Consider the following 20,999-nt stretch of genomic DNA (forward strand, 5'->3'; position numbering starts at 1 on the left):
AAATCGTATAAGCCTCGATTTTACTAATGGTGTATTTGCAAACAGATTTTTAGACACTGTCAACAAGGAGGACTCTCAATACCTGGCGTTTATCCCAAGTTTTCACGTGGCAAGAATATTTATTATTCGCCAAGTTCCTAAAGACCTGACCAATGAGGAAGTAGCTGCGTCTATGGTGACTCCAGAAGGATTTGGTAAGATTATAAAAGCGAGGCGTCTCAATGCAAAAAAGAAGGTAGGTGACGGGTTTGAATGGGTCCCTACGGAGACAATGGCCCTAACTATCGACGGCCAAAAAATACCCCAGAGAGTATACCTATTTCATAACTCTTTCCTCACTGAACAATACAACTTCCCTGTCATTCAGTGCAGGCAATGTTGCCGTTATGGGCATATTATGGCACACTGCAGGTCACAGCCACGGTGTGCAAAATGCAGTCAACCACACCTAAGCTCCCAATGTAACTCACATAATGATTTAGTCTGTCTTTTCTGCTCCGGTGCACATCCATCAAATGATAAAAAGTGCCCTGAGTATAACCGCCAACACAAAATTAAAGCTGCCATGTCAGAGGAGGCCATTTCTTTCAATGAAGCTTCGCTCCTTTTCCCATCCACAAAACGCTCCTACGCTGATATTGCTGATTCCCCTACAAATTCCTACAAGAAAACAGTTACAGTATCAAGGAAACCTAGAGCCCCCCTTCAAACGGGATATGACAAAGTAGCCCACCAGGAAATAATAAATAGCTACAGAATCCCTGATCCCCGAAACGGTTGTGCCCTCCGTGAAAAGGAGAACACTAACTTAGGAAACATCTCCATCAATGACAATATATACTCGTCTGCGTCTAATCGTCAACCCCAGGATTCTTCCCGTGGGAAAGCCCAACTAAATGACAAAGTTCTTGATTCCCTTTTATCTTCTCTGTTGATGCTTCTCAGTTTAGACAATTTACCGTACCACGCTGCTTCTAAAATTGAATCCTTATGTGTAATGCTTAATAAACGACTCCAAGATGTGTACGGCTGTACAATGGAATACTCGTAGTATTTTAAACAAAAAATCTGAATTAAAATATCTTCACAATAAACATAATCCAATGCTTTTTGCCATTAGCGAATCTTGGCTCAAACCCCAGCAATTTTTCAAATTGCCGGGATTTTTTGTGTTAAGAGATGACAGAGTCGATGGGTGGGATGGTTCCGCCCTTTTAATTAATAACAAAATTCCCTTTTACCAAATACACCTCCCTTTACACTCTAATAACTTATATATCGTTGCAGCTAGCATAAATAATATTTCTTATGTTTCAGTTTATATCCCACATCCCTCCATAGCCAATCTGAACGAATTCTTCTCTATAGTAAAAAATATTCCCAATCCGATTGTTATTATGGGCGATCTGAACTGCCACCATACATCGTGGGGTTCGGGCACCTCTGATAACAATGGCAGGTATTTACTCAGTTTATTAGATAAATTGAACCTTTGTTACTTAAACGACGGCAGACCAACTAGACGTACTGCCCCTAATCAGTTTTCCTCAGCAGTAGATCTGACTCTTTGTTCCTCAAATTTAGTCCCTCAGCTATCATGGAATATCTCATCCCTATCTCATAATAGTGACCATTTTCCAATATTTATTTCCTTACCCGGAAACCTTAATTTTTCAGCGCCTCTACCCCCGCTATTAAAATATAGATTAGGCAAAGCAGACTGGGATAAATACTCATCCACTTTAGATGAAAAAATTCAAACCCTTTTCTCTGTTGCTCACCTAAACATAAACTCTGCCCACGAGTCATTCGTCTCTGCTATCCACCAGTCAGCAGAGGAAACATTCCCTCTGAAAAAACCCTTTATTCGCCGTAATAACAAGCCCTCGCAACCATGGTGGGACTCTGAGTGTTCTGCAGCAGTTAAAGAACGAAACGAGGCCGAATTGGAATATAATAAAAATATAACTATAGAAAATTACATAAAGTTTAAAAAAATTAGAGCAAAATGTCGTAAAATCCTTTCAACTAAGAAAACTGATGGATGGAACACTTTCTGCGAATCTATTTCACCCTCCACTCCCTCTACATTTGTATGGAAGAATATACGAAGGTTTCGTAGAGGCGTTGCTCCTGTGTCCGCCTCTGGGTCGTCTTTCAACTGGGTAAACGATTTTTTAGATAAACTAGCCCCTCCTGCTGTTCCTAACGAGTCCGATATCCCAGTATCTTACTCTTTTAACAAATCTGATAATTTATTAGAGAAGGATTTTAGTTTAGACGAACTCAAAACGACGCTTGCTGCAGTAACGGACTCGTCTCCTGGTGCCGATGGGATCATGTACTCTTTTTTGAAAAAAGCGGGCCCATTTTGTCATGATTTTTATTTAAATCTCATTAATAGAATCTTCGAGTCTGGTAATATCCCTGAATCGTGGAAGCATCAAATCATTCTTCCTATTTTAAAACCGGGTAAAGATCCCGAGCATTACAATTCTTACCGCCCAATTGCTCTGTCGTCAGTTCTGTGCAAGATAGTTGAGCATATGCTTAAAAATAGGTTAGAGTGGTTTGTTGAGAATTCGGGGTTTCTCGCTGAGACCCAATTCGGATTTAGAAAAGGTAGAAGTGTTACTGACAGCCATGCTCTATTATCAACAGATGTCAGAATAGCATTTTCTCAAAAACAATCCGTCGTTGCTGCCTTTCTCGACGTAGCAGCAGCATATGACAATGTTTTACTCCCGGTTCTGTGCAGGAAACTGCGTTCTATGAAAATCCCAGAGAAAGTTGTGCTTTTCATTAATAATCTCTTATCGGGCAGAAAGATTTCTTTAAGAGTACCTAACATGCAGAACAATCCAAAGTTTCTCTGGAGGGGCCTACCACAGGGCTCGGTTTTAAGTCCATTGCTATACAGTATATATACGTCGGACTTGGAACAATCCATTAATAACCATTGCAATATCCTACAATATGCGGATGATATTGCAATCTATTCGGTCCATAAGAACATCGTAGATGCGACCCATTATGTAAATCATTCTCTGGAATCTCTAGGTTTATGGCTAGATACTCATGGTCTTGACCTATCCCCATCTAAGAGTTCTGCTCTAGTTTTCTCAAGAAGCAAGAATCATCCACCAGTCAATGTTTCATTTCGTTCTCAAAACATCCCAGTCCATAACATTGTAAAATTTCTAGGTGTATCATTTGATTCAAAATTAACGTTTACACAACATGTCGATAATACAATTGGGAAGTGTGAAAAAAACCTAAATATCATTCGTGCTCTCTCTGGCTGTTGGTGGGGAGCTCATCCTTACACCCAAAAACTGCTTTATAATGCCTTAATAAGATCACTCATGGACTTTGGTTCCATAATAATAGAACCATGTCGCAAAAAAGATCTTAAAAAATTAGATGCTATCCAGGCAAAAGCCCTCAGAATAGTAACAGGGGCTATGAGATCTTCCCCTGTTAGAGCACTTCAGGTGGAGTGTGCTGACCCTCCTCTAAATTTCCGTCGCCAATATTTGGCTGACAGATACCTACTCCGCGCTTCTCAATTAGAAAATCATCCCATTTTTCCAAAACTCCAAATTTTGCAGGCCCATATTGAAGTAAACGCTTTCTGGCTTAGAAAACAAAAACCAAACCTTTATACCAGTCTAAACAGATTATATGATATCAACGTCCCCATAGCTAAATTTCCAAAAATACCCATTTATACTGTTCCTTATGCTGCCTTAATGTTCGAACAAAAATCTGTCAAAATCGGCGTCACGCGAAGTTCAAATAGCATAAATGAAAAATTCCTGATTGCAATAAGAGACAAATGGAAGGAATGGGATTTATTTTTCTCAGATGCTTCTAAATCTGTCAATAGCTCTGTTGGCTGTGCTTTCATTCATGATAACCTCGAATCAGTCCACAAATTTCAACTTCCTTCAGTTTGCTCTATTTTCACTGGGGAATGCGTAGCCATTTTGAAAGCAACTAGATACATTATGGAACACAAACTGTCTAAATCTGTAATCTTCTCCGATAGCTTAAGTTCAATCCAGGCTATCACCTGTAATTCTATCAAAAATTGTGCGAAAACCCCTATAATTTGCTTAATCAAAGAATCCCTCTTTACTTGTCACCTGTTAAATTTAGACGTTCAGTTATCATGGATCCCAAGCCACAAAGGCATTCATGGTAATGAATTGGCTGATAAAGCTGCAAAAGAGGCAACTGTAACTGGTAGTAGGTGTTTCTATCAATGTTTTAGTAAGGACTTGGATGTGATTTCCTCGACAAAGCTGAACTCTGATTGGTCAGATCTTTGGATTACTAATAATAAATTACAGTTCTTTCAAATTCAGCAAAAAATTTACCCCAAACCTTGGTTCTTTAAATTTAAATTTAATAAGAAGGTAACGAGCTGCCTGATTCGCCTTAGACTGGGTCATGTCTGTTCTCCAGAATTCCTATACAAGATAAAGAAAAAAACTAGCCCAGAATGCCAATGTGGTTATGGCGTGGGCACAATCGAACATATATTTTTTGAATGCCCATCGAACCGTTTTTGCTTATACGATCTCTTACTTAAATTGAAAGTCCCTCTTCCTTGTAATATAAAATCTCTTTTAGCTAGCTCAGATCCAAAAGTATTAAAAATGATAGCACATTTTCTTGAAAAAAATAATATCAGTTTGTAAATATTACGTATATACCTAGTTGTATATGTTTATTATGTTCATAATATTATGTACTATTACTTTGGATTCAAAATTTGGGGTAAAATTTTTAGGTGCACTCCTGAAATCACCCCTACTCACTTGACATTGGCAAAGTGCCCTGGCAGCAAAAGCCAATCCTAACAAAAAAAAAAAAAAAAAAAAACTACATGTTAAAGTTGAAACAATATGGAGCAGATCTGCTCCTAAGCATACGAGAGGTTAAGGTTGAATATGTTAAAAATGTAATATGATCTGAAAGATAATCAACCTTATAGCAGACTGGATTCACCCAAGTTTGAAGTTAAGCGACACATAAGGACATACGAATCACTATTTGGAAAGCCGCGATTTCTACCTATCGTCGGAATTAAGACGGTTTTTGGAGTTGGAAGTTATCTGAATGTACCTTTGAACCAAAGAGAAAATCAGTGCCGTGTCTCTTAGACATGGTCTACGCTGAGCGGCATCCTATTTGGTATACCGGTTCACTCTATTTGTATTGTGTTGTACCTATACTGTTCTTATACCAAATAAATATTTTTTCTTTCTTTCTTTCAATATAATCACTACCTTCGTTTGAACCCCACCACCAGTGTATAAAGCGACGTATTCGATAAAATACGAACTACCCGAGCAAAGTAATCCGCTATAATGGAGATATGCCTGGCTGGCAAGATTATGCACAATGTGATCGTGAGCGTGAATGTAATTCCAACATGCACTTGAACTTGCCCGGCACAATGCAAGTGCAAGAGCCTTCCGTTTTCGGATATAAGTGTTGGTAAGTTGGTAGTATCGTTCATCTGTCATTGTTTTGATTGTTTGTCAAGCAAAGAGTAATATAAGTCAATCCGGTTTATTTACATTCATTACGAATCCTGTTTGTTTTGAAACCATATTTATTTTGGTTTTCGCTTCTCAATGAATGTAACTGATAATAATTTAACTCATACCAAGCGTACACGTGGCACTGAGTATTATTATTTAACAAGTAGCGGGCCAATAGCAGAAGCAGTGTTTATAACCTCCATCTAGTTTAAATCAAATGCAGCATGCAAGAAGTAGCAGTCTTCGTTTGTAGTTTTTGCAAAGATACGTTCGATTGTAAAGATGATATTGCATGCCATATACTAAATACTCACAACAGTAATAAAACTGTAAAAAGGTTACGCGACCAACTAACAAAGTAAGTAATGTGCAGTTATTACTACATGACGGACTATTTAAATCTTAAATCTGTTATCCATCCATTAAAGTACTTAAATCTGTTATTAATTTTAACATTATTTTTTGTTTCAGACTAAACACTAAGAAGCCATCTAAGCTAAAATCTAGAAAACAAGATAAACCTTTGTCTAGTCAACCACCTAAGGTAGGATTTTTATTTTATATTAGAATAGAATTGACTTACAACTTGTGTTTCTAACAGAAGATAAATCAAATCAAATATCTTTATTGCAATATCTTGACACATTACATATATGTAGCAGGTAATACAGACCCTGTATAAGGGCATAGCAACTTACATAGTATAATTCTGTACTTGGTTTTATACTTATATTTCATATTCCCATCCAGTGAGATTACTTTATAATGTAGTTATGCCCATTTTTGTTTAAGGTAAGGAACCTGGGAAAAGAATTTTACTGTGATATTTGCAACTACAAAACAGTCCATCGGTCTACATACAAGAGACATTTGCTCAAACATGAAAAAGTAAGTATGAAACTTAATTATCTGTACAGATGGTGCGTTTTTATCGCTACTCGTTACGAACTTCCTCTTTTCCGTACTTGTGTTGTCTAAAATTAATTTCGGGTCGTTCGAGCACGGTCATTTATAAGGCGTGCGTGGGGATATAAATCCAACATGTAGAGGCCGTTTGGAGAGCTTTGATGTCATGTAGACTATTATTATTGTAGTGTAGCAAGTCTTTACCAAGTAGAATGGTCTAATGTGAAGGCCAATTAACACTTTCTCTACCGAGAACCCGCCTGGTGGGCACTCATTGTCCAGTGGGTTGTCACCATACAAGCGGGTGGTTATAGACTATGACCAGTTTCTGATCTAGTGTGGCATTTTATGTCTGGTAGTGAATGTGTTAAAGTACATTCCTAATGCTTTATGTAACATAACAAAAATGTCATCATATTGATTGATCCTCTTCATCAAATTGTTACAGGATGGAAGACAACACAAATGCACATATTGTTCCTACTCAGCAGTACAGCCACATAATCTAAAAGTTCACCTGAAAACTGTACATCCATTTGGTGCTGTAGAACCCGTTATTATTGATAAAAGTAAAGTTGATACTTCATGGATCTACCCATAAAAGGAGTCTTTGAAATAAAATAAAAGAGAAATAATTATTAACATTTTATTTCAATTATCAAACTCTTTCAGCAACATTGGAGATAATAGGTTTAGGTCTAGATTTGAAAATCAATTTCTTTTTGACCACAGCCTTCACTTTATATTGTGTTTTAGAATCATCGGTGACTTTTTCAATAACCGCCATGGGCTGTTCCATTTTAACTTCTTTCCCGTTGAGGACATGGTGTCCTAGGATTAGCACTGGGTGTTTGTTGCGGTTGTAGTAATGGAGGTCGCCGATGACAGTCGGTCCTGTTGGAGACTCTTTCTTCATTTGGATAAGACCCTGTAGCTCCACAATGGCCCACTCCGGAACACCACTCTCATTCTTCGTTTTACTGTAAAGAATTTAAAATATTTAGATGTCATACAAAAGTGAAACATGACATGAGTTATTTAATGAATCAACCGTTGATTCATTAAATATTCGAATATGTCTCACGAAAGTTTCACGTCTGTAATGACATGAGGTACAGGATTTTTTGGTGGGTAGGTTGAAGTATTGTAAAAATAAAAGAAATCTTATTCAAATAATTTTATTTTGGCTGAAAACTTTTCTCAGGAACCTGAAACAATCAAGTTTTATTTAGTGTGATTTACAATAGGTTCTGGGTTCAAAATCTGGCATGTAATAGTGGTATATTGTCATTGTCACTACTTTGAAAAAAACTTGTATCTTCTTCTGTCAATGAAAAGAAAAATGCCTCCAGGACCACCAAGTTGAATTCCTAAAATGTTGGATTTGCAAAAAGTTGAATTTGCAGGATGTTGAATGTTAAAATGTTGAATTTGCATTATGTTGAGTTCTTGTTATGTCCAAATTGCATAAAGTTGAATTTGCAGCTTGTTGAATCCTAAAATGTTGAATTTGCAGAAAGTTGACTTTGCGGTATGGTGAACCCTAAAATGTTGAATTTCCATAAGATTGAATTTGCAGTAGGTACCTACAGGGTGTAGCAAAGGTCCCGAGTGATACTTTAACAGCTGATAGGGTTACTAATGACCCTAAGTGTGATACAAGTGAAAAAATTTCGAAGTTCGAAAAAAATGAGTTTCGATTTTTTCCGCTTAAATAGCAATCAGGGTATTGGTCTTGTCGGCTGTTGAAGTGCATTGGGGTAATTTCGAACGTCGTCTAATTTTGAAAGTCACATAAAAATCACCATTATTTCCTTCATATCAAGATTCCCCTTTCGAAATTACCCGAGCATTTCTGTATGTCGAAATTATCTCAAAGCACCCTATTGACTTTTGTTACATGCTATATAGTTTCAGGGCATATTTAAGTTCCAAGACTCTACTGATGAGCCTTTTCGAAGCATAATGTCTTAAAATTTTGTTCCCCGTTACAGCAATGGGTTAAATACAGTCTGAAGACTGAAATTCAAGACCATCAAAGGTACATTTTTTTCTCCTATTAGGACCAAAAAGCTCGCGTGAGTAGAAATCATGTTAAAAAATAATCATGTTAAAAAAAGATTCCAGGAATATAAACTTGAGTTCCTAAAATGTTGAAATCCCGAAATGTTGAAAGTATACATTTTGAGAATTCAACTTTTTGATATTTCAACGTTATGAGAATTCAACATTTTGCGAAACTGAAAAAAATCAACATTCTGGGAAAGTCAACGTTTCGGGATTTCAACATTTTAGGAATTCAACCTGGTGGTCCGGGAGGGAAAAATGTAGTATGTATGGAATGCATATAGACTTATTGCATTTTAACTTTGAGGAGCAGTGTGAGATACAAGATTTTTTTAAAGTAGTGACGATATTGAACTTATGTACGATATTTATGATTTTTTGTTTGTTGGAAAATGTTGCGAGTAAAGCTAGGAACATTCTACGCGGACGTCCGCCGTCGCGCGGCGGCGGACGCGGATCTAGACAATGAATATACATTTAACCGTGCAAACTGTTGGTCGTCGGCCGTGGACGTAGCCTTGAGCGCACGGGCGTCCGATCGAAATCTGGCTTGCTGGATGTTTTGGTCAGCCGAAGCCACGTCCCGAAAACCGTGCACACTGATCGGTCGCGGTCGCGTAGTATGTTCCTAGCTTAAACCGTAGATTAAGGGCTCATTTCGACGGTGCGAGAACTCGCATACGAGTTTTATTACATTGCGGTATTTGATGGCTGTGCAAACTTTTATGTAACCTCAACAGCCCGCAATGTAACTAAAATCGCATGCGAGTTCGCATGCCGTCTAAATCAGGCCTAATGCTAATAAATTTTCCCTGTGGGCCAAGGCCAGGTGGCAATAGTTTTCATAACAGCTGTACCAGCGTCAATTTTTTGGATTAGTTTCCAGGCGGTTGCAAAAAGGCTGGACAATGATGAAAAAATAAATGAATCTAGAAAAAGCCATATTAGGCGTAAAATACACAGAAGGGACGCACGTCGTAAGACGCGGAACGGATGCCCGATGTACTGAGGAGACGTTTTTTAAATTACGCTCGGGCGGCGCGGCGCAGGCATCCCTTCCGCCGTCTTACGACTTGCGTCGCTTCTGTGTGGGTCACGGCTTAAAAGGCTGTCGTAATTAAGATTCGAATAGTAAAAAGCTGAATAACCCAAGACGTACCTAGCACCGGAACTTCTTGAAGAGCGGATGCTTGTTGGCGGCGTTGCGGCGCTCCAGGTAGAGCGCGTCGTCCGCGCCCGCCAGCGACGCCAGCGAGCCGCCCGCGCGCCGCGCGCCGCCCACCGCGCCCTCGCGCTCCTCCTCGCACTCCGTCTCCGACGCGGCCAGCACCTGACGCCACAAAACACGCTCAATATATATAGCCCACCCCTACCGTACAGAAAATAAACTACCAACACCGAATTTGTGACAGCGAGCAAGACGTGCGGGATGAATCTCCTTCGGCTTTTAGGATATATCGGATGTCGGACCGATATCCCATACATTACAGGCGCCATCTTGGATTTTCTCTATTGAAATCCTTCCGATATCGGATCGGATAATGTGAGAACGGCCTTAGGGTTGTCTACAGTTTTTATGAGATAGCTGATAGCATAAAAGGGACGTTATGTTGTGCTAAGTTGCAATACATATAATGCTGAGTAGAAAGAAGACAATTTCGCCCGATATGAGGATTTTCCTACTACTGTCATAAGTAAAGCTATCAGAAATTATGCAAAATTAGACCATTTTATTAAGAAATAAAGCTTAAAATCATGTGAGAAAAATATTCCCACTGACTTATTACATACATATTATGAATAAATTGGCAATCGACAAAAAAATACCTGTAGATACATATTGTTTCACCAAACCAACTGTTAAAGGCTTACTTTTTCGAAAACACCACCTAATCTTTCGCTTGCTCGGGTATCAATATTGGCACGTGCGGTTAAACAACTACTTTTCCCCCTTGTAAAACAAGTAACTATTTCAAATTAGAAATTTTCGGAGTGGAAATATGTAAAACATTGTGTAGGTATGTAAACTTATTGCGTAGGAATCTACAAGGAAATACGAACCTGCTGTAATAATAGCCCTTGCTCCTCTCGTGTGCCATAATACAGATCTGGTTCCGTGTCCATGCCTTTCAATTCCGTGATTACCTAGACAAAAAACAATATTTAGTTAAGATAGGATACCTATATTGTATATATACATACTATTACATTTATTTCATTGGTCATAAAATTTGCCACAGATATCATCACAGTAATATTCACCTTGTAACTGTAACCCTGGTTGACGAGGAACCGCTGTCTTTTGCGGCTGTATGCCATTTCCAAGGTGTCCTGTGAGACCAGCGTGTAGAAGAACGCGTTGTATTCCTCTGCTATGGCCCCTTTCTTTGCTCTTAAAATACGACCTGAAATATAATATAATTAATAATGGTTCTAAAAGTGAGGTCTACACTAAAAACGATCTGTATCCCCTCGCTCTAGAACGTAGGTATCTACATAAATGCGTTAAAATAAGTACCTAATTACTAACCGCCTTAAGCAACAGAGAGGCTACTCTGTCATGCGAAAAACTAAAAGGTAATTAGGTATTAATAAAACTGTACCTAATCGCTGCGCTTCCTGTCGTCTGGACCCGCCGTGCGACGAAATCTGAATCAGCACATTAGCCTCCGGCAAATCAAAGCTTGTATCAGCCACTTTGCTCACAAATATCGTGTTCACTTTCGGGTTAAACTTGAAATTCTGCAGGATCTGTATTCTCTCGCTTTGCGACGTAGGTCCGTAAATGTATGGCTTGTTCATTTTTACAGCGTAGTGTCGGAGCGCGAATACGTTGTCGGAGAATACGATGGTTTTGTCCCCGCGCTTCTCGTGGTAGCGGATGAGGAACTGGCAGGCACGGAATTTGGACGGGTTCATTACGTATAGCAGCATCTTTTTGTTTATTCTGTGAACAATGGGCAATAACTGCTTTACAAACTGAACGTGAGAAGGGAAAGTATTACTATAGGTACAGTGCGCGGCAAAGTTTTAGACTATTAGGCGCGGTGGTGGGGACAAGTTTGCGCATCGTAAACATACGAGCAAAAAACTACCTAATAAGAAAAATCACTTCTGCGCAGGTAAGGCCCCGTGGTCTAAAAGTTTGCCGCGCACTGTAATCACAGCACAGCATCAAGCATCACAGTTCAAACAACAAAGTCGGAATTTGGAAATTAAACTCTGGCGTCATGGTTCACCCCACCTCAGGACGATGTACCCTATAGTGAGTGTAGCTCTGGCCAGTTCGAACACCTAGTGATCTAGTATAATGTATGCAATGTAGTGTAATAAGTAGACTCACTTCTGTATGAGGTACTCGCGGTAGAACTCTGGCGTCATGGGGCACCACACCTCGGCGCACTGTACTCGAGCGATGTACCCGTTGGCTTGCAGCTCGAGCCAGTTCGCTTCGTAGAGCTTTGGCCCGATTAGGAAGTTCAAGTCGGCGATCTTGTCGTCTTCTCGAAGAAGCGTAGCCGTTAAACCTGTGAGAACATATATGAGTATAGTATAGACTAATGTCCAAAATCAACCATATCGAGCCATATCGAGGTCGCAACCGCACTAAAAGCAAAAATGAGAAAGACATTTTGAGTCGGTAATAAAAGTTGCAAAAAAGGATGTCGAAAATGACGACACTTTCTTATTTTGCAGCAATTGAACAAAATTATGAATCAGATTATCCGATGCTACAGTTCACATACCACTTTATACACATAAAACACAGATAGTTCCATGACCCTAACTAATCCGGTATATTTTAAAATTACCCAAACTTAAAATTAAAAATACTTACCGAGTTTAGCGTGCGAATGTACGATGGTGAGAACTCGTCGGAACATTTTTGCAGGGATGGTGTGAACCTTAAATTAAAAATCTTATACTATTAAACGAGCAATTCTTGTATATTTATTTATTTATTTATTTATTTATTTATTTATTTATTTATATATACCGACGATCTCGGAAACCGCTCTAACGATTTCGCTGAAATTTGTTTTGTGGGGGTTTTCGGGGTGAAAAATCGATCTAGCGTAGCCTTAGATCCCGGAAAACGCGAATTTTCGAGTTTTCATGAGTTTTTCTTTCGCATTTGTAAACGTAAAATATGGTCCTTAATTTCGCCGCGCGCGCATCGATTCCGCGTAGCTCAGTCGCACGAGGTCGGTCTAATGTACGCAGATATATCGTAGGTGTCAGGGTTTCGAATCCCGGCCAGAAATTAAGTTTTTGTTTTTTGTCTTTTTTTTTGTTTTTGTATTTATAAGAGTTTTTTTTTTATCTAAAGACGTGATATATTAAAATAGAACCGAGCGAAGCTCGGTCGCCCAGATATTGTAGTATTTATAGGTAGTCATGGTATCTTATTAAAAATTCTAAACTTTTAAAGCATTAGAGATTTAATTTTCTTTGTATTTTTTTTACAACACGCTAGCGTGTCCAGTTCGAGAAACATTGGAGAAAAGATAACTGTTAATGTGTATGGAATAAATTAAGTTCCAGTAGCAGCAGCTATACTCCCATTACGAATTGAACGAATAAACGTAAACAAACTGCTGTCACTGTCAAAGTAACACGTGCAGCTCAAGTCAGGGGTTCTCAAAGTAAGGGCCGAGAGAAAATCAAATTACTTTTAACCAGTTATTAACGATCACTCTATTACATACTTAAAAATCGTGAAGCGATCGAACACAATGACTGTTATATTATGTTATGATCCCATGCAAGTCAATATAGAAATCGGTCCAAAATAGACGATGTCCTGTCAATTTTAATACCTCGAATGGTGCAAATTTTTTATAGCACCGGCCACACTTTTGTTTACAATAATTCCGGCTAATTAAAAATAGGAGTATAGTATTAATATGTTATATGTTTATTTGTGACAATCAGCGCCACGCAGGACAGCCAAACAACCCTAAATACCTCGTCCAGCACGACCAGCCCCCACTCCTGCGCCTGCAGCCACTTCATGGTCTGCTCCGCCTCCCACGAGCGCCGCTGCCCGTGCGTGATCATAGAGTACGTAGTGATCAGGATGCCCGCACCCATCGGCTTGTCTTTGGCTTCTGACGTGAATCTGTACAAAATACATAGTATCATAATCACAAAATATACAGATACAAGTGAAAGATTTGGAGAAACGCGTTGAAAATATGTATTATGTTACTTTTGGTGACATCTGTGACACCATTTCTTTTCTTACTATGTTATTGCATTTTCATTTACATAAACATCTGGTTTCCCGCGATACAGACCTAGCCTAGTAGTCCTAGTACCAACCTTCGCCGACTTCCAAAATGTGTAATGCATTCAATTTGTGTTTTGTGTGTAATATAAAATATATTTTAGGTAAGTAGGATAGCTGCGAGGTCTTTTTCAGGAAAGAAACGGTTAAAGTAGAATATGAAGGTAACATATGTTACCTGCAGATCATGCTGTCGTCCGCCGTCGACCAGCACTTGAACTGCTGCTTCCACTGTTCAACAGATACTCCAGAGTTGCACAGAACGAGCGCTCGTTTGCGCACCGTGCACACCGCCGTGACGCCCACTAGCGACTTGCCCGCGCCGCACGGCAGCACTATTACACCAGACCTATACAATTACATCTATTCAAATTATCTCCAACATTTATATTTTACGACTTCGCTCGCGTTAGAAAGAGACAAAAAATAGCCTATGTCACACTCCATCCCTTCAACTAACTCCATTTAAAAAAATCATGTCCATTCTTCGCTCCGTTTTGCCGTGAAAGACGGACAAACAAACAGACACACACACTTTCCTATTTATAATATTAGTATGGATTATTATAGTATGGACTAATCAATTTCTAGGGCATAAGTTAGTCAATAATTACTAATTAGTATGTTTTGTGCCAACACCAGTACTGCTTGTAGGCTACTTGCCTCCTAGTCAAATCAGCTTCTTTTTAAGAACTGTCAAAATGTATTTGAACGACTTGCTAAAATGGAATTAATATGAAATCGAATTGAGTGACGTCACGGTCAATTCAGTTACTTTATATATTTTACCTGACTTATTAAATAGAAATTGGATTTAAAAATAACTTCTGTCCATGTTTTTCTTATTATTATGTGATGCTTTATTTCGTGCATAGTATAAAATATTTTATGTTAAGAACAGTCAAGTTCCCTATTCCAATTAAAAAAAAATCCTGTATTTATAAAGCGGGTTGACGATATAGAAAAAAGGATAGAAACAGCTAATTATTTTGGCCCTCGTCCACTGACTAGCTTTGGGCGTCTAATTTAACAAGAGTTCCGATTTATCAAAACAATTAAATGTTCGAAGTACTGAAGAGTGAACGACCGTGACCATTGGCGATGCCGTACACATGGCGTTTAACTGAGCTCAGAGGGTACAGAACCCGTTGACTAAAAACGCCATTAGATACGAATCGTATACGTAGAACGTTGGCTGACCTCGCTCGTCCGTTGCCGAACATTTTCCTCAGACTTTTCTCCTGGTAGGGCCGGACACCGCCGTCGGCTTGAGGTCAATGTTGATGTCCGGATTTACTGAGTCGTTTCGGAAATCGTACTCTGCTAGCAGCGGATGCTCGAGCTCTATGCAACGCTTTTGGATTACCTGTATAGAAAATTTAAAATTTACTAAGAATTTAATACGCGAAAGTCAGTGTAGTCCTTGTGCGGTGTACCTACTACCAACAGTCAACTACAAAGAGATGTATTATTTATTTAGTCTTTATTGCACAACAAAATAAGGTACAAATGGCGGACTTAATGCCTCAAGGTATCCATTTTTTCACCTTATTGCATTGTATATATAAGGTGAAAAAATGGATACATCTCTTTGTAGTCTATGTTTGTAATGTACAATATTTGCTTGTTTACTTTAGAGTAGCCTTAACCTTCTTTTGAAGACTACAGATAGGTGAGGTGTAAGTAGGTGCTGCATAATTAAATGGTACAAACGGAGGATTCGGCACACAAGACACCCGCCAAAAACACATTGCCCACAACAGAATAACAGCACTGAGAGAATAAACCAGAATGTAATAGATAAGTAAGGGTCAACCTTGCATATTAGTGGAATTGTTGTGATTTTGTTGTTAAACCTTTTACCTCAATCTTGTCGGGGTCGACTTCGAAGGCGACGGCGGTGTTGGCGGTGAGGTCTGTCGCCTCGTCCTCTTCGTCGTCTTTGTCTAGTTGTTGATAAAACTGACTGATGTCGTCGGGCACTCCGTTCGCCGCCGGCTTGTCTTCACCAACTGAAATCAAGACGACTCAGGAAACATGTCACATGTGGGTATAACCTGCGATCGTAAAATACAACTATACAATAACAGTATGTGCCAGTCAAAGATTTCAAAGGTGCTGCTAGACTGCAGCACTTTAACTTACAGTACCTAAACTGTAACAGTAACTTTTACATACTATACTATGCCATACATAGAGAACTGATAATAATGAACATTATATCAAAAACAGATGTCAAGACCAGCGGGGTTACCAAGAAGTACTAGAGCCGTTCAGTTTAGGTCGAGAGAAAGGGACACAGCTATACCAGTTATATAGCTCCATCCCTCTCAGCCTGAACTAAAGGGCTTTAGTACTTCATGGAAAACCCCCAGTTTAATAATTTAATCCAGTCAGGGGCGACTCACTCCGTGATTCTACCGCCGCGCTACAAGTACATGCCAGGGGCCGCGAGTTCGCGGCCCATTCAGTGGTAACGACCTTCGCGCGGCGCAATAGAATTCAATGTCGGCTGCTCACGTGCGGTCTGTTTGTTAATGTGGGTAAGAATTTAGAATGACGGCATTTTGTGAATATCAAAGGAGCCACATTCTATAATAAATTAAGGAAATGGCTGACTATTAATGCTTTTTATGACATCTCCGAATATTATAATAATAATGCTTTTTAATGTTCAATACAACACACACTACATACTATTTTTTTTTTTATTATTGTTCGACATCTATTTTTTTAAATTAATTATTGAATTTGTTTGAGAGTATTTTCCATTTTTAAAATGTAATATTGTATTGTACCCTAATTATGATAATTTAACTTTATTTTGACATGTAAAATTTTTAATTTTATGAATATGAATATATATTCTGTGGTCCAGTTTACCAGTAGTGTGAGGAAGAGCCGCTGGCGCGGCGGAGGCGGGGGTGGGTAGCAGCTCGTCGCCGTCGCGCCGCAGCCGGCACTGCTGCACCACGGGGTCCCGCAGCAGTTTGTGGAGCACCTCCACGTGTTTGCTTTCTACTAAGTACCTGTTATCAGTCAGGTTCATTTAAGAAGGGGTAGGTCAAGCACATCACCAAGTTCTGAAATACAATGTGGCCTGCCTCACAATATAATAACTAAGGCACATTTTTGTTTGTTGATTTTTATATTATAATAAAATAACTTCATGAGGAAATTAATTGCATAAATTGTTAACCGTGTACATACGTATTTATGACGTAAGTCGAACATTCAAGCAATGGCTGCTCAGAAGTTAACCAGTTCAGTTAACAGTTAAAATGCATGGGGCTACAGTCAACCTTACTGCATTCCGACAAATTTTATGATGCCACACACAATGGACGGAAAATTGGCATTTATAATATAATAAGAAATTCTTACCTGTTGTGCTTCAAGACAAGTTTAACTTTTCCATAAGACAATGTGCAAAGTGTGATGAATTCTATGATGCCGGCCGGAACAGCACACTTGCTGAGCCTCTGCAGGTATTCTATGATGTCAGCCGTTTGTAATCCCACAGAGACAGCTGCATACAAACTGTATGCTGTTAGTTTGTATTCATGAATGTGTTGGGGCCTGAAAAGGAAAATATATATATATATATATAGATAATAAATGGTGTTAAAAGCTACATGTCTCATTAGAAAAAAATTGAAACAATAAAGTTAATAAATATATGCTTTATAAACTACTTATACGAAATAAATACAATATATGAAGCAGGGAGGTTCCCACGGCACCACGCCTTGAACGATATCATTCGTAGAGCACTGGTGTCGGCCAACGTTCCGTGTGTGCTGGAGCCACCTGGACTTAGCCGGTCGGACGGTAAGAGGCCGGATGGGTTGACTCTGGTACCATGGGAGAGGGGTAAGTGCCTTTTATGGGACGCCACCTGCGTTAGCACGTTTGCCGCCTCGCACCTCGCTCGCACAGTGCGGACGGCAGGAGGAGCTGCTGAGCAGGCGGAGGACCTAGTGGGTGCTGGTGTGCGGAGGCAAAAACCTTCCTCTGGGAGCTGGGGCGTCGTCTGCAGGAGAGGGGTCTCAACCCCCGCTCCGGGTCGTTCTTGGCGCAGAGGTTGTCCATCGCGGTTCAGCGTGGAAACGCGGCAAGTGTGATGGGCACTTTTGCGTCGGGAACGATGCGGGGTGGGTTGTTTGACTAATTTAAGTAGTTTGTTAAGGTTTTTTATTGTTAAGGTTTTTTTTTATTAGCATTATGTTTTAAACCTAGTATTAAATAGTTAAGTATTATACGTGTAAACCTAAAATCTTATGATAAATAAATATATATTTAGGTATATAAAAATCGATACTTATGCAAGTGTCTTTAACTGACCGATTTAATATCTCATCAACGCAGATACAAAAGTACAATAGCTAGAAATGTAATTTTTATAACAATATATGAAACTAACTAAACAAAACTATATAAAATATATAATATAGTGACTGAGTTATTTTGGTGACAACAGTTTTTAATATTCTGGGGAAAGCTTCGGCAAACTGGGATGGATATGCTTAAATCCCACACTCATCTCTAGAAACATGTTAGATTATTAGAAAAACAACTTACCTGCACACAGGTTCTGCAATGGCAATGAGAAAGTCATGTGCATGTTTATATACTGGTGAGAAGGCCTCCAAAAATATGTGACCGTTTGGTGCCACCCATAGGGGTCTGCTGGCATTGTCAGGCTTGAGAGCCATCTGACTCCTGGATAAAAAAAGGTTGACATACACATTCCAAACCAATACTCAAACAAAATGATCCCAAAAGTATTGTTAATAGGACTAAAACTAACACAAAGAGTGTCTTGTTCAGCAAAAAATTGTCACTTCAGTGCTCATTACTTCATTCAGATACTTCAAGGCTAATATTGAAGTTATTGGCTACATTACATAAATATTTTGCATAAAAAAATCTATTAAGGGAACCTTTTAGACTGGATGACATACACCATTCTATTATAAGAGTTTTGAATGATTCCTGGCTAGTTACATTAGATATATATTGACCTGGATATAGACTGTGCTGTGATTACCTTTTATGATTTACTAAACTAAAGTCATAATTTTATTACTGAGCTTTATAACTTAACATAAATGGAAGCAGTATCATCGTTTTTGCCTTATTTTATTTATATAATTCTTGTTGAAATTCACCTGTAATCTTTAGCTCCGAACTCATCTTCCGGAACCTGGTCATTCTTTTCTGCATCCTGCATAGCGGCTCCGGGCACACCAACATTGTCAGGATTGTCATCATCTACTAGGTCTATAGTTATGTCTTCTTCCACTTTCTTTTTCTTGCCTAAAAGTTAAAAAATATTGAGCAATAACTTTGCTTACCATAATAATAATATATCCAAGCAATTAAGATATAAGCAAAACCTTTTACACTTCTCATAAATTAACAATTGTAAAGTGACCAAGACTTACTGGATCTATCACTGCTTGATTGTTTAGAATCATATTTTTTTACTTTCTTTGGCGGCCCCATACTGAAGTTCACTCTCACAAACTTCTATACATTAAAGTAGTTTAGCTCATATATATAAGGGAAATACTTTTGATCTTTCAAATAAAGATGATTGTAGTAATTGTCGAGGGTAGAAACAAAATAAGCTAATTATAAGAGAATTTATTTTTAATTAAAATAAGAAATTTGAGACGTAGCAGAACTAACAGATCAGTGTCGTTCCAATGTAAATTCGAGTCGCATTTCGCAATGAAAAGAGAAATGACATTGACGTTTGATGCGAGTGCGTTTAGTTTTTGCATCGTGTTTGCCGTGTTGCAGCTCCTTAAGCTGCTTTGAGCTCTAATAAAAAAAATACAACCAAATAAAGTTCTTCAATGAGTTTAGAAAGTAAACAAGTGAATAATATAGATACAGGAGTTTATTACATTTAAGAGGCAGGTTGTATTTTTTTTGTTAAATTGCTAAGTACAAAAATATGTGCAAAACGCAAAAAAAAAACAAATGATAACCTATTATGCGGCTATTTATTATAACAAAATATTAATAAAATCCAGAAAAACTCACCAGTCTACATATATCTGCATGTTTATGATAGAAAATTTCAATTTGAAGTTGAAAAACTGTGCAACTGATTTCGAAAACCAATAAAATATGAAAGATTCGTAGTTTACGCGCCTTGTATCTCGTGTTGAGTGTTATGTTTTGTTTGGTCGCTTCGCGTTTGCTCGGTTTGTTGATATGCCGCTAGATGGCGAACTTTACATATTACCAAACGATAAACGATTTCGTAATACTGGACGGAGAAAAGAGAAAATGAAAGTCATACCTTTATGAAATAATAAAAATATATACATATTTTGTAATTATTAGCCATATTAACATGGCTGTCGAGAGATTTCGTTCACCGGCCGGACGACCCGATAGTCGGGATCGAAACTTTATAGCATGGAGGCAGTAGAGGTGAGTTAGATAAACATTAAATACCTACCATACTCTGTAGTCTAGCTAGACAGAACAGACCAGTGCGAGGCTGTTCCATTTTTCTTTTAACTCACTCAGGACCATCCTCCTAGCCGTTTAATTAACCAATCATTTTCGTATCCGACTCATAGGTCTCCTCAAGAGATGGAATCGCTCTCCCTCTTACTATTGTTGCAACTGACCCCTGCAAGAGCGAGGCTTCGGACGACAACCCACCCCAAGGGCTACTTTTGCATATTGAGGTAAGTAGGGAAGGAACCCATATCTATTTCACTTGAGAAATATCTCGACGATTTAATTTATCGATACTACCTCCCTTTCTTCATTTTAAAGGGGGTTAAAGGATGATCTGCATACTATGGTAGTCTATTATTACTGTTTATGCGATTGGAGGCAAACGAGCAGACAGGTCGCCTGATGGTAAGCGATCACCGCCGCCCATGGACACCACCAGCCAAAAATACCCTAAACTTACTTAACTTTAAGGTTACTTACGTAGGTAAACAGGAACACAGGTACCTACTCTACTACAGAAAAAAAAAATGAATAAACAAATCATAATTATCATAATAAATTAGGTCTATGCTATTCCTACAATTTAAGATAATTGCAGTGATCTGTCAAACATAACCCAGATACTTACACTTACCGGGATTCGAACCCAGGACCACAGGCAGGGTCACTAGTGTCACTACCGACTGAACCAGACC

General features: G+C 38.7%; 3 protein-coding genes and 1 long non-coding RNA gene across 4 annotated transcripts; 2 read left to right on the forward strand and 2 right to left on the reverse strand.

The window, feature by feature from the left end:
• Positions 1-5,577: 5,577 nt before the first annotated feature.
• LOC125231543 (RE1-silencing transcription factor-like) lies at positions 5,578-7,062 on the forward strand. The gene is made up of 4 exons (XM_048136998.1): positions 5,578-5,913; positions 6,027-6,099; positions 6,348-6,443; positions 6,910-7,062. The coding sequence occupies exons 1-4, from the start codon at positions 5,780-5,782 to the stop codon at positions 7,060-7,062; spliced, it is 456 nt and encodes a 151-aa protein (XP_047992955.1). The 5' UTR covers positions 5,578-5,779.
• Positions 7,063-7,093: 31 nt separating this feature from the next.
• LOC125231544 (chromosome transmission fidelity protein 8 homolog) lies at positions 7,094-20,037 on the reverse strand. Its single transcript, XM_048137000.1, has 2 exons — positions 19,873-20,037; positions 7,094-7,441 (listed from the first exon to the last, which is right to left on the reverse strand). The coding sequence occupies exons 1-2, from the start codon at positions 19,890-19,892 to the stop codon at positions 7,120-7,122; spliced, it is 342 nt and encodes a 113-aa protein (XP_047992957.1). The 5' UTR covers positions 19,893-20,037; the 3' UTR covers positions 7,094-7,119.
• Positions 7,626-19,536, reverse strand: LOC125231540 (general transcription and DNA repair factor IIH helicase subunit XPB). The gene is given in 17 exon segments (XM_048136994.1): positions 7,626-7,669; positions 9,688-9,858; positions 10,590-10,673; positions 10,791-10,933; positions 11,132-11,475; positions 11,872-12,055; positions 12,367-12,433; positions 13,497-13,650; positions 13,997-14,167; positions 15,019-15,073; positions 15,076-15,184; positions 15,682-15,830; positions 16,702-16,847; positions 17,203-17,397; positions 18,400-18,540; positions 18,990-19,137; positions 19,266-19,536. Coding segments are annotated over 16 exon segments (2,322 nt in total). The 5' UTR covers positions 19,327-19,536; the 3' UTR covers positions 7,626-7,669.
• Positions 20,038-20,133: 96 nt separating the features above from the next.
• LOC125231545 lies at positions 20,134-20,899 on the forward strand. Its single transcript, XR_007177628.1, has 3 exons — positions 20,134-20,268; positions 20,421-20,531; positions 20,623-20,899. It is a non-coding gene; the product is annotated as an uncharacterized LOC125231545 (long non-coding RNA).
• The last annotated feature ends 100 nt before the right edge of the window (positions 20,900-20,999 follow it).

This window comes from Leguminivora glycinivorella, chromosome 12 (assembly GCF_023078275.1).
Source record: "Leguminivora glycinivorella isolate SPB_JAAS2020 chromosome 12, LegGlyc_1.1, whole genome shotgun sequence".
Classification (NCBI taxonomy): Eukaryota; Metazoa; Arthropoda; class Insecta; order Lepidoptera; family Tortricidae; genus Leguminivora; species Leguminivora glycinivorella.